The 13318-nt window shown below is 44.4% G+C and overlaps 1 protein-coding gene across 1 annotated transcript in view; it reads left to right on the top strand.

The window, feature by feature from the left end:
- Window positions 1-13318, top strand: part of LOC142476739 (coagulation factor XIII B chain-like) — a 38021-nt gene that overhangs the window by 4802 nt on the left and 19901 nt on the right. The window contains exons 3-5 of the mRNA XM_075581900.1: window positions 436-495; window positions 2776-2835; window positions 5080-5139. Coding sequence (XP_075438015.1) covers window positions 436-495; window positions 2776-2835; window positions 5080-5139 — 180 coding nt within the window. The remainder of the gene's footprint in view (window positions 1-435; window positions 496-2775; window positions 2836-5079; window positions 5140-13318) is intronic.

Below are 13318 nucleotides of genomic sequence, written 5' to 3'. Positions count from 1 at the left end.
GCATCTGTGGCCAGGATGCAAAGATCCTCTCTCTAAATTAGCTTTCAATTTACACCATCCTCACTGCGACCGTGGGCCACAGAATATCACAAGGAGAATTACCTGATTAATAATTTTATAAAATGTGAGTGGGATTTTCCCATTTCTTATTTATATTCAAATTTGTCTCATACATTATTGCTCTATATTCCCCTCTTTATATTTTATGATTTCACCTGAGGATATTTGCGCTCCGTTATTTGTTCCTATGCTTTCTGTTACATTACAATTCCATGTACAGTATACAGTAGGCTATTACTTAACATAACTTGTGTTAAAACATGTACAGGGAAATACAATGGGCGTCCTTTAGTAATGAAGGAGTTAACATTGTGCTGCCGTTAGACACCCTTTCCTCCCTCAGCAAATCAGAATCGTGTACATTATTTATTTCAGAACAACCACCGACTGACAAATCTGATACTTCCACTGGGGAACAATCTCCTGATAAGCCAGGTACAGTATGATACAGACGAGGCCACGATTATCCACGAGTATTTCAGCACTGCTCCTGTTTTGCACTCGGTTGAGCACAATGAATTATTAATTATCTGTAATTGTAATTTTTATTATGTTTGTGCCTTCGAATTAAATCTTTCTGGGATGGTGTCAGGAGAAGAAAGGAGTTTGTTTGATTTCTGACCTTGAACCTGACCCCACATTTTTTTTTATTAAACTATTGTAATGACAATGTAACAACCAGTGATTTTATTTAAACTGTGGATCTTTCAAGCAACAATTATAGTCAAGAAAATCTTGGCAACCAAATGAGAAAAAGAACTACATAAAGTAGTACAGTTTGTGGCAGGTTTTCAAGTACATTGAAAAAGCCCTCCAATGGTCCTACTCACATTTTAGGAGAAATAAATAGGCATACAGCAGAGACTGCAACTATTCTAACACAAACCAGTCGCAATCGCCAAAAAGACCCAGGTACACCCAGGCTCATTCTGGATACATGCCTTAAACTAGCCCCAGCATTTCTGCATTGATTAATGGCCCATCAGATTAACAGCAGGGGTCCCTGCCAGTCCCATTCAAACTGAATGGGACTGCCAGGGACCCCTGCTGTGTTACTCCTATGGGTCATTAGTCAATGCGTAAATGCCTTAAACTTGCTTTAAACTAGCCAGGTTACACTCAGCACATACCCAGAATGTAACCAGGCTAGTTTAAGGCAAGCTTTCGAATAGTCGTGGTCTCGTCTGTATATCCAAATCTGTGGCACTTGTAGTTCAAAGTATGTGACAGCGTGAGTGGTTCCGATGTGCTCAGGGAAGAGAAAGACACAACAATAGTGTAGACAGAAGATATAAACTGTTTACACTATCAAAAACCTCCAAATTCAAGGCTTACATTGGTGAGAATAAAACAAGCATAAATAGTATTTGTGGTGTCCCGAGAGCCGGATGGGCAGCAGTCTCACCACCAGCTCCGTGAGCACCAGTCGCGTGAGCACCAGTCGCGTCCGCACATCCCTGAGTCTCATTGTGACACTTCCGCTTTTCTGGGTTTGATTCTCCGGAGGGAAGGGGGAACGGCTGCTGTTACTCTCTAGGTCCTTTTCGCGGAAATCGCTTCAGCAGGAGTGTTGATCTCTACCCACAGCTAAAGGCTTTATATACCCTTTGTTCAATTGGAACCTCCCATTTAGCACTCTAATCTAACGGATGATAGGACGCATAGTATACTCTGGGAAACAGACACTGATATATTCAGAACATAATGCATGCTCAGACTAAAATGTGAAACATCTTTATTTAGACAAACAATGAATTTTATATATCAAAATATAAGAGATTGACTAAAAAGACCCTGAAGTCCATAAAATAACAATAATATTACCATAAAATTGCACAGCAATAGTGATATTGAATAAGATTCGCAAATGGATTTTTGAAAGTTTTTTTTTTTAAGTTTGTCTGCACCTAAATCTACCCACAATGATTTTAAACATTAAGAGTAAAAATAAACAGTTAAATCTGTTTTAGTATTTTGATAACCCGGAATAGGAATTGCTGATAACGTTTGAAAATTATATGCTGCGTTGTTCCGAATTGTGGCTACTTCTCTTCCTGCTAGAAGAGTCTTGGTGCATCCTTGATGATTGAAATACAGTAGGCCACAGCTGTGGCGTCGTCAAACTGATTTCTGAGGTCCACCGCATACAATAGATCCTTGAAATAAAGTATCGCCTTGATAATTGCCCTTCGTTCTAGAAGGTCTTTTGGGAGTTTTTATTCCTCTTTGTCCACCTTCCCTAGTTTGCCTTAGTAAATGGCTCCCCACTCAAGATGACTGGCATCTGTGGCCAGGATGCAAAGATCCTCTCTCTAAATTAGCTTTCAATTTACACCATCCTCACTGCGACCGTGGGCCACAGAATATCACAAGGAGAATTACCTGATTAATAATTTTATAAAATGTGAGTGGGATTTTCCCATTTCTTATTTATATTCAAATTTGTCTCATACATTATTGCTCTATATTCCCCTCTTTATATTTTATGATTTCACCTGAGGATATTTGCGCTCCGTTATTTGTTCCTATGCTTTCTGTTACATTACAATTCCATGTACAGTATACAGTAGGCTATTACTTAACATAACTTGTGTTAAAACATGTACAGGGAAATACAATGGGCGTCCTTTAGTAATGAAGGAGTTAACATTGTGCTGCCGTTAGACACCCTTTCCTCCCTCAGCAAATCAGAATTGTGTACATTATTTATTTCAGAACAACCACCGACTGACAAATCTGACACTTCCACTGGGGAACAATCTCCTGATAAGCCAGGTACAGTATGATACAGACGAGGCCACGATTATCCACGAGTATTTCAGCACTGCTCCTGTTTTGCACTCGGTTGAGCACAATGAATTATTAATTATCTGTAATTGTAGTTTTTATTATGTTTGTGCCTTCGAATTAAATCTTTCTGGGATGGTGTCAGGAGAAGAAAGGAGTTTGTTTGATTTCTGACCTTGAACCTGACCCCACATTATTTTTTATTAAACTATTGTAATGACAATATAACAACCAGTGATTTTATTTAAACTGTGGATCTTTCAAGCAACAATTATAGTCAAGAAAATCTTGGCAACCAAATGAGAAAAAGAACTACATAAAGTAGTACAGTTTGTGGCAGGTTTTCAAGCACATTGAAAAAGCCCTCCAATGGTCCTACTCACATTTTAGGAGAAATAAATAGGCATACAGCAGAGACTGCAACTATTCTAACACAAACCAGTGGCAATCGCCAAAAAGACCCAGGTACATTCTGGATACATGCCTTAAACTAGCCCCAGCATTTCTGCATTGATTAAGATTAACAGCAGGGGTCCCTGGCAGTCCCATTCAAACTGAATGGGACTGCCAGGGACCCCTGCTGTGTTACTCCTATGGGTCATTAGTCAATGCGTAAATGCCTTAAACTTGCTTTAAACTAGCCAGGTTACACCCAGCACATACCCAGAATGTAACCAGGCTAGTTTAAGGCAAGCTTTCGAATAGTCGTGGTCTCATCTGTATATCCAAATCTGTGGCACTTGTAGTTCAAAGTATGTGACAGCGTGAGTGGTTCCGATGTGCTCAGGGAAGAGAAAGACACAACAATAGTGTAGACAGAAGATATAAACTGTTTACACTATCAAAAACCTCCAAATTCAAGTCTTACATTGGTGAGAATAAAACAAGCATAAATAGTATTTGTGGTGTCCCGAGAGCCGGATGGGCAGCAGTCTCACCACCAGCTCCGTGAGCACCAGTCGCGTCCGCACATCCCTGAGTCTCATTGTGACACTTCCGCTTTTCTGGGTTTGATTGTCCGGAGGGAAGGGGGAACGGCTGCTGTTACTCTCTAGGTCCTTTTCGCGGAAATCGCTTCAGCAGGAGTGTTGATCTCTACCAACAGCTAAAGGCTTTATATACCCTTTGTTCAATTGGAACCTCCCATTTAGCACTCTAATCTAACGGATGATAGGACGCATAGTATATTCGGAGAAACAGACACTGATATATTCAGAACATAATGCATGCTCAGACTAAAATGTGAAACATCTTTATTTAGACAAACAATGAATTTTATATATCAAAATATAAGAGATTGACTAAAAAGACCCTGAAGTCCATAAAATAACAATAATATTACCATAAAATTGCACAGCAATAGTGATATTGAATAAGATTCGCAAATGGATTTTTGAAAGTTTTTTTTTTAAAGTTTGTCTGCACCTAAATCTACCCACAATGATTTTAAATATTAAGAGTAAAAATAAACAGTTAAATCTGTTTTAGTATTTTGATAACCCGGAATAGGAATAAGGATAACGTTTGAAAATTATATGCTGCGTTGTTCCGAATTCTGGCTACTTCTCTTCCTGCTAGAAGAGTCTTGGTGCATCCTTGATGATTGAAATACAGTAGGCCACAGCTGTGGCGTCGTCAAACTGATTTCTGAGGTCCACCGCATACAATAGATCCTTGAAATAAAGTATCGCCTTGAAAATTGCCCTTCGTTCTAGAAGGTCTTTTGGGAGTTTTTATTCCTCTTTGTCCACCTTCCCTAGTTTGCCTTAGTAAATGGCTCCCCACTCAAGATGACTGGCATCTGTGGCCAGGATGCAAAGATCCTCTCTCTAAATTAGCTTTCAATTTACACCATCCTCACTGCGACCGTGGGCCACAGAATATCACAAGGAGAATTACCTGATTAATAATTTTATAAAATGTGAGTGGGATTTTCCCATTTCTTATTTATATCCAAATTTGTCTCATACATTATTGCTCTATATTCCCCTCTTTATATTTTATGATTTCACCTGAGGATATTTGCGCTCCGTTATTTGTTCCTATGCTTTCTGTTACATTACAATTCCATGTACAGTATACAGTAGGCTATTACTTAACATAACTTGTGTTAAAACATGTACAGGGAAATACAATGGGCGTCCTTTAGTAATGAAGGAGTTAACATTGTGCTGCCGTTAGACACCCTTTCCTCCCTCAGCAAATCAGAATTGTGTACATTATTTATTTCAGAACAACCACCGACTGACAAATCTGATACTTCCACTGGGGAACAATCTCCTGATAAGCCAGGTACAGTATGATACAGACGAGGCCACGATTATCCTAACGCTTGCTTTAAACATTACATTCTGGGTATGTGCTGGGTATATGCTGAATATGTTCTGGGCTAGTTTGAGGCACGTTTAAGGCATTTCTGCATTAACTAATGACCCATAGGATTAACACAGCAGGGGTCCCTGGCAGTCCAATTCAGTTTGAATGAGACTGCCAGGGACCCCCCTGTTAATCTGATAGGCCATTAAGCAATGCAGAAATGCTGGGGCTAGTTTAAGGAAAGTTTAAGGCATGTATTCAGAATGTACCTGGGTGTTTCCTGGGTCTTTTGGGTGATTGCCACTGGTTTGTGTTAGAATAATCGCAGTCTCTACTGTACATAGGAATATATTAATTTTAGTACTTTATTTTCAGCATAAATGAACATGAGGAGCAGGGAATAAAGTTGAAGGTTTGGGTGACAACAAATGTAATGGAAATGTATAAGATATAGATACCTGTATGTGCGTGAATGTCAGACGGGGGATAACATGTGTTTGGATGATTGAGACCTATTTGAGAGATCCCTATGCATTACTCACCCTAATAAACATTAATAAAGCTGACATTGCATCTCCTGTACATGGTTTTATTTTTGTTTAAAAATAATTTTAAAAGTCCAGAAAATTGTACCATAGTACAATACATAATGTGATGTGTATACAAACCACAATGTCCTCCGGAGATCTAGGCCGCTTTCTTCAAGGAACAATTTTGTCCTATGATGAGACCTAAAAAAACACATTAATTAACTGGACAAATCTAAAATCATCTTACTCACAAAAGCCAGTTGATTTAGAGCATGTATGAGTAAACTCAAACTCCATCACTGCAACAAGGAGTATGGCGATTTGTAACCGTCGTGCTCGCCACAAACCGAGAACGGACTGCGGGGCTGAGGTGGGGATGTGTAACAGGAACTTACCCCTGTTAAGAAATGTGCCTCTAATCCAGCAGTGTTCTGGTTAATTGCACACCTGCAATCAACCAATCCCACCTGCCTAATCAGAACTCTGTCAGAAAAAGCCTGTTCTGAGACACAGGAAGAGGATTCCTCAGTCTCACAATTCGGGGCTGAATGAAGGAAGGACAGATGTCTTGAGCTGCAAAGAGACTGCAGGCTGACTGCAAGACAAAGGAGACTAGACCTGTATACCTGGACTTTCTTATGGTACTGTTATATACAGGAATCTGTATAAATGTATATATATTTGGGGCTGGTAATTAGCTTAGCTAACCACCCAGTTAGAGAGGGCTGGACTGCATGTGTAGATATTCTCCAAAGTTGAGTAGGTTTTCTTTTGCTGTGTTAAAGGGACAGGCGCAATAAAGACTAATTTTAGTTTCACTTTAAACGTTCTCCATTGCGTACCTCTGAACACGTCTCTTACAGGATGCATATACACTGACCTTAGGCCACGGAGTCAGGTCCGGAGTGCGGATTCCGTGGTCAAACTTATCTGGGTCAGGATTGGAGAAGACAGAGTGGTCCGTGGACAAGCCGGGGTCAGGTTTGGAGAAGGCGGGGTTAACGATATCCAGGAATAGTATATAGAGCCAAGGAGCACAGCAACATGAAGAGATCCTGAGTAGGAAAATATTTCACAGGCATCCAGGCTGGGGTTCAGCAACAGGAAGGCAAGTACGTAGCGCTTCAGCGTAGAAGCTGCAGCATAGGAATGGCCTCTGCGTGAAGAACGGGAGCGACCCATGACGAAGGCCTCTGCAAGGGGAGTGTTGCAGGGTACATGCAACTACACACGCGGGGTCTCTTGACAAGGCTTATTTATTTAGCCTTAAAACATACAGCACACAAAACAAAAATAGCTTCACTTCAGCAGAAAAAAACAAAATTCCTTGTTTTCAGCATGGCAACCAAAATAGCTTATCTTCAGCATGACAAACGCAACAGTTCATAAAAAATGCACTTTGCAAAACAGACCTTACAGTAAATCAAGCTGCTCTCTCTCCAGAGTTTCAGGGTATTTCCCTGCTTCAGACAGCATACAAAAAGATAGACCTAGAGCAGTAATCTACTTCAGTACTTCACTCCTGTCCAGCTAGGCAGCATGTGTCTACAACCTGGGGTTTTTAACACACCTTGATTAGGCAGCTGGGATCCAACTAATTGTCCTGAGGTTCCCAGCTGAAGTTAACCTAGTCACTGCTGCACTGCAGACTAAACATATGTCTGCCAGGCATATAGATGGTGGCTTTTATTTACCCTGTCACATTCCTCCCCTGTTAGTGTGTGGCTGGGGCTACGCATGGCTGAAGCCCGACCATCTAACCCTTCTCTAGAAAAGAAGTCAGTATTTGCGTTCTCTTTTCCTGGCCTGTGCTGAATCTCAAATGAGAAGGGTTGGAGGGCCATATACCACATAGTCAATCTAGCACTGGAATCCTTCATACTATTTAACCACTTCAGTGGAGCATGGTCCGTCACCAAAGTAAAATGGACTCCTGCCAGGTAATGCCTCAAAGCCTCGATTGCCCACTTTACTGCGAGGCACTCCTTCTCAATCCCTGAGTAGTTTTCTTCCCTCGGGAACAATTTCCTACTCAGGAAAAGGATAGGGTGTTCAACTCCAACACTGCCCCTAGCCCTATCTCTAATGCATCTGTTTGCACTACAAAAGGGCTGTTGAAGTCCGGGCTTCTAAGGACGGGACCCTCGGATAGACACCTTTTTATGTCCTCAAAGGCTCTCTGACACTCCCTTGACATACCACTTGTGTAGGGGCACACTTTTTTGTGAGGTCCGTTAAAGAGGCTGCCACATCCGAATAGTTGGGGATGAACCGCCGGTAGTACCCTGCTAAACCCAGCAGAAAGCGTACCTGCGTTTTTGTTTGGGGGTCGGAACTTCTTTCAGGGCAACTACCTTGTCGGCTAGTGGCCTTACTTCTCCACCTGCCATTGCATACCCTAAGTATTTGGTTTCTTCCTTACCCAAGGCACATTTCTTAGGGTTGGCTGTGAGCCCTGCCTCTCTTAGAGATTTGAGGATCGCTTTCAGCCTATTTAGATGGGCCCGCCAGTGTTTACTATAAATGACAATGTCATCTAGGTAGGCTGCGGCATAAGTCCTATGGGGTCTCAGTACCTTATCTACGAGTCTCTGAAATGTGGCTGGGGCTCCATGCAGTCCAAATGGCATTGTCACAAACTTGTATAAATCCATGGGAGTGGCAAAGGCTGTTTTGCACTTGGACTTTTCCTTTAAGGGTATTTGCCAGTATCCTTTTGTCAAGTCCAGCGTGGATATATATTCCGCGTTACCAAGGGCGTCAATTAATTCGTCCACCCTTGGCATCGGATATGCGTCAAACTTGGATACCGCATTGACCTTTCTGAGGTCCACACAAAATCTTACCTTCCCATCGGGTTTAGGGACCATAACTAGTGGACTACACCACTCACTGCATGATTCCTCAATCACTCCTAAGTGTAACATTTCTTGTACCTCCTTCTCTACCGAGCCCTACGACTTTCAGGCAACCTATAAGGACGGGAACGTACTTTTACCCTAGGTGCTGTCTCGATCGCATGTGAAATTAAGTTAGTTTGCCCTGGTAAATCAGAAAAAACATCATGGAATTGTGTAATTATTGCTAACAAGTCCCCTTTTTGTTCAGAGGACAACTGTTTACCCATTGGGATTTTATTGTCACTCACGATGTTCTCCCATGGAGGCTGAGGACCCAAGTCCATTTCCTCCTCCACCGGGTAGATGAATAGAGACCGCTGCATCTTCCAGGGTTTCAGCAAGTTCACATGGTAAATTTGTTTACCCTTCCTGGACCCTGGTCGAGCGATCTCGTAATCCACATCACCCGTACGGCGGAGTACTTTGAATGGGCTGATCTAAGATTCTCCCTAGCAAAATGGCCGACCACATCTAGACGCTTCCTAAGGTCTAGTACATATTGCAGGGTATTCTTAGAAGGGGACCGCTGTTCCTCCCAGGACTCCTTTAGGAGGTCTAGGATACCCCAGGGTTGGCAGCCATAGAGCAGTTCAAATGGAGAGAATCCCATGGAGGCCTGGGGAACTTCCCGCACTGCAAACAGCAGAAAAGGGAGAAGTTCATCCCAGGCTCTCTTCTCTGAATCTACAAATTTTCTCAGCATCCCTTTTAGAGTTCGGTTAAATCTTTCCACCAATCCGTCAGTCTGTGGATGGTAGACCGATGTCCGAACAGACTTGACCTCTAGTAACTTTAAGACATCCTGCATCAGTTTAGCCATAAAATTTGTACCTTGGTCTGTCAACATAACCTGGGGAAGTCCAACCCGTGTGAACAGTTCCAACAACTTGTTGGCTACTTGCTTCGCCGTTGCTGTTCTCAGGGGGAACGCCTCAGGATATCTTGTTGCATAATCAACTATTACAAGGATAAACCTGTGTCCTTTCGCAGAAGGTTCTAGAGGTCCTACCAAGTCTACCCCAATCCTCTCAAAGGGAACTGACACCAAGGGTAGAGGAACCAAAGGGGCTGGTTTTTGTCCTTTTGGACTAGTTAACTGGTACTTCGGACATGCTGCACATAGCTTAGCAATACCACTATGCATCCCTGGCCAATAGAATCGGGATGAAATACGGTCCAATGTTTTATCCCTGCCCAGGTGACCACCCCAAGGGACAGTATGGGCTAGAGTGAACACAAATTAAACAAACGCCTTGTGAACCAATATCTGTCTGGTGAACTCCTCTGTTTGTGTCTGCCTATTCACCCTATACAGGATATAATTTGATAATTCAAAATGGGGGAATACTATCACCCCCTGTGCATTCAAAATTTGCTCATCAATTTTTACCACCTTGTCATAATGTCTAGCAAGGACTGGGTCATCCCTTTGCCTCTGGCGAAAATCAGGGAGGTATAGGTCTGGTAAATCTCCAGGGCCAATATCCCCCTCCTTCTGGCCATCTCCAGTCATCACTTGTGACTTCTAGCTATAAGAATGGTCACCTTGAGACCCAGATTTCTGCAACCAGTCCTGTTTGTCAGAGCGTTTTTGCTTCCGAGTCTTTTGAACCCGGTGTCTACTGGGTAAATGGTCTGCTGAGAAGGCGAAACAGTTTGCCAGGGTTCTCCTGAGCCATAGAATAAGGCTCCTCATTAGAGACTGGAGCCATTAGGTCTGAAAAGAAAGGCCAGTCCCGGCCGAGCACAACGGGGGCAGGGAGCCAAGGAGCGACTCCTACTTCGAGGTAGGCCTCCTGGCCTTTTACCTGGAGCCGGATTTTGGCAGTCGGATACCGCTTTACTTCGCCGTGTATACATTCTACACTCCATGGGGAGTCAAAAGAACACACGTTAGGCGGTAACAGTTCCTGGAAGACCAGAGTTTTCCCAGAGCCCGAATCTAAAAGGGCCTGGATGGTTTTTTTTCCAACCTGGGCTGGAAGTAGCCAGGGCTTGTAATTTTCTCCAGTGAAGGCGGAGGCGACGGTCCTGCTGAAGGAACAATCCATCTGTGGACAGTCCGCATAGCAGTGGCCTTGTTCTCCGCAGGCGGAACATGGAGATGGTCCCTCGCAGGAGGGGGCTGTGGATAGCGCTCCGCTGGACCGGATACTGGAGACCAGACATCTGGTGGGTCTTGTGGGCGACGTCCTCGGAAGTTCCTCTCATTTTGTGACAAGCCGACATCAGGAAGGAGATGAGGGTCTTGACGGGGAGCAGCATTTTGACTCTGTCATTGCTTGAACGACTGCTCCTTCCGTTGGACTTGGTGGTTGCGCGTGGATGGGTAGTAGGTTCCCCGTTGATCCGAGCTCCCTCTTTGGGTGTCCGCAGGTGCCGGTGGAGTCGGATCCGTCAGGTTCAGGACACTCGCCTGTTCCTCAGCCCAAAGGAAGTTCTCCACGTGTCGGACCGCCAAAGCTAGGGTTTCAGCCGCGTGGCGTTTTACCCACAAGCGTGCGGAAAGGGGTATTATTTATAGGAATTGTTCCAAAACCACCTGCTCAAGAATTGCCTCCTTAGTGCACTCCTCAGGTTGTATCCAGCGCGTACACAAGTCCAATAACCGCTGAGCGAGAACCCGGGGTCTCATCTTAGCGGTGTACTTCATGTTCTGGAATTGCTGCCGATAGGTCTCTGGGGTCAGACCTAAGCGATCCAGTATGGCGGCTTTCACTTGTCGGTAGTCCATTGCCTGATCTGCAGGGAGGCCCTGATATGAGGCCTGGGCTTCTCCTATGAGGAGCGGGGCCAAAGCAGTGGCCCAGAGATCTGCAGTCAAGCCATGAGCTTCGGCAACCCTTTCACATGTCAGTATAAAAGCCTCTGGATCCTCGTTCGGAGCCATTTTCCTCAGGAGAACTGGGGGTTTGTTAGCAGGTTCTGGATTGGCAGACCTCAGGAATTGGGTCAGCAGCCTGGTCATCTGCTCATCCTGTGCTGCTTGCTGCTGCAGTAGTCTTTCATCTCTCTCTGCTTGTAGTTGGGCCTGCTGGCACATAAACTTTTAAAAATGCTTCCATTTTTCTCATTCTTGTGTGTGTGGCCCTTTAACTGCAGGAGCCTTTTGAAAATCCCAGCACTTCTAACACCATATGTTGCAGGGTACATGCAACTACACACGTGGGGTCTCTTGACAAGGCTTATTTATTTAGCCTTAAAACATACAGCACACAAAAACAGAAATAGCTTCACTTAAGCAGAAAAAAACTAAATTCCTTGTTTTCAGCATGGCAACCAAAATAGCTTATCTTCAGCATGACAAACGTAACAGTTCATAAAAATGCACTTTGCAAAACAGACCTTAAATCAAGCTGTTCTCTCTCCAGAATTTCAGGGTATTTCCCTGCTTCAGACAGCATACAAAAAGATAGACCTATAGCAGTAATCTACTTCAGTACTTCACTCCTGTCCAGCTAGGCAGCATGTGTCTACAGCCTGGGGTTTTTAACACACCTTGATTAGACAGATGGGATTCAACTTATTCCCAGTTAACCTAGTCACTGCTGCACTACAGACTAAACATATGTCTGCCAGGCATATAGATGGTGGCTTATTTACCCTGTCACAGGGAGTAAGCAGACCGGCCTAGGAACCCGGAAGATTAGCATTGTAGATCCTGCACTTCAGCACAGGAACCAGGAAGCAGGTCTCTGCAAGGAGGATAAGCAGCAGGCCACAGGAACCAGGAAGCAGGCCTCTGCAAGGAGGATACTGTATGCAGCAGGCCGCAGGAACTAGGAAGCAGGCCCCTGCAACGAGGATATGCAGCAGGCCACTGGAACAAGGAATGGCTAAGGCAGGTAGCTTGTGACAAACACAGTTACATCCAAGTAGCACTTGGTTTATGCTTAGCCATGAGGAAAAGGGAGAGCCCAGTATAAGAAGGGCAGGGAGCCAATCAAAGGACAGGGATGTGAGGGAATTCCTCCAATGATGGAGCACAGAGCTGCAGTGATTGCAAGCAAAGGTGATACTGATTGCAGATTCAAGGGGGAGTTGTCTAGAAACTGCATACAGTAGCTCTGTAAGGAATGGGTTTCAGCCAAACCCAGGAGCGGATTCCTTGCACGATTACATCAATACCATTGTTGCCGTGACAGAATTTGACTTTTACTCATACATGCTCTAAATCATCTGGCGTTTGTGAGTGAGATAATTTTAGATTTGCCCAGTTAATTACATTGTCAAATTGATATTATACATGGAGCATGTGCTTTCTTTATATGTGTGTTTTGTGTGTGTGTGTGTGTGTGTGTGTGTACCTGCATTACGGGTATGCTTTGATGTGGCATGCAGGCTTAGGCCAAGGCCCCGCTCCCTCTGTCAGCGCGCCCGCACTGCAGACAGGTTGCACGCGACAGGCACAGACCGCGATATGCGGTTTGTAGGGAGCGGGAGGGGGGCGGAAGTGGGAGGGAGGGAGCGTAGTGTGGTTTGAGCGGAGGGACCTGCTACTCCCCCCCCTCCCTCCACGGGCTCGGTCTCCTGGGCTGCAGGAGGGAGCTGCTGCGGGCTGCTGGAAGGTAAGCAGCTCCCGCTCCCTCCCCCTTCCCCCACAAATGCCTTCCTCACACACGCTGATACACACACACCACCCCCTACCTTGTGGAGGAAGCTGTCTGACAGCTCCCACCACGTGACGCGTCACCGCTCGGGATCACAATTTTCTTGCATCCCCTG

Source organism: Ascaphus truei, unplaced genomic scaffold (genome assembly GCF_040206685.1).
Source record: "Ascaphus truei isolate aAscTru1 unplaced genomic scaffold, aAscTru1.hap1 HAP1_SCAFFOLD_1676, whole genome shotgun sequence".
NCBI lineage: Eukaryota > Metazoa > Chordata > Amphibia > Anura > Ascaphidae > Ascaphus > Ascaphus truei.
Note: the sequence above shows the minus strand (reverse complement) of the source record. Positions and strands in the feature narration are given on the sequence as shown.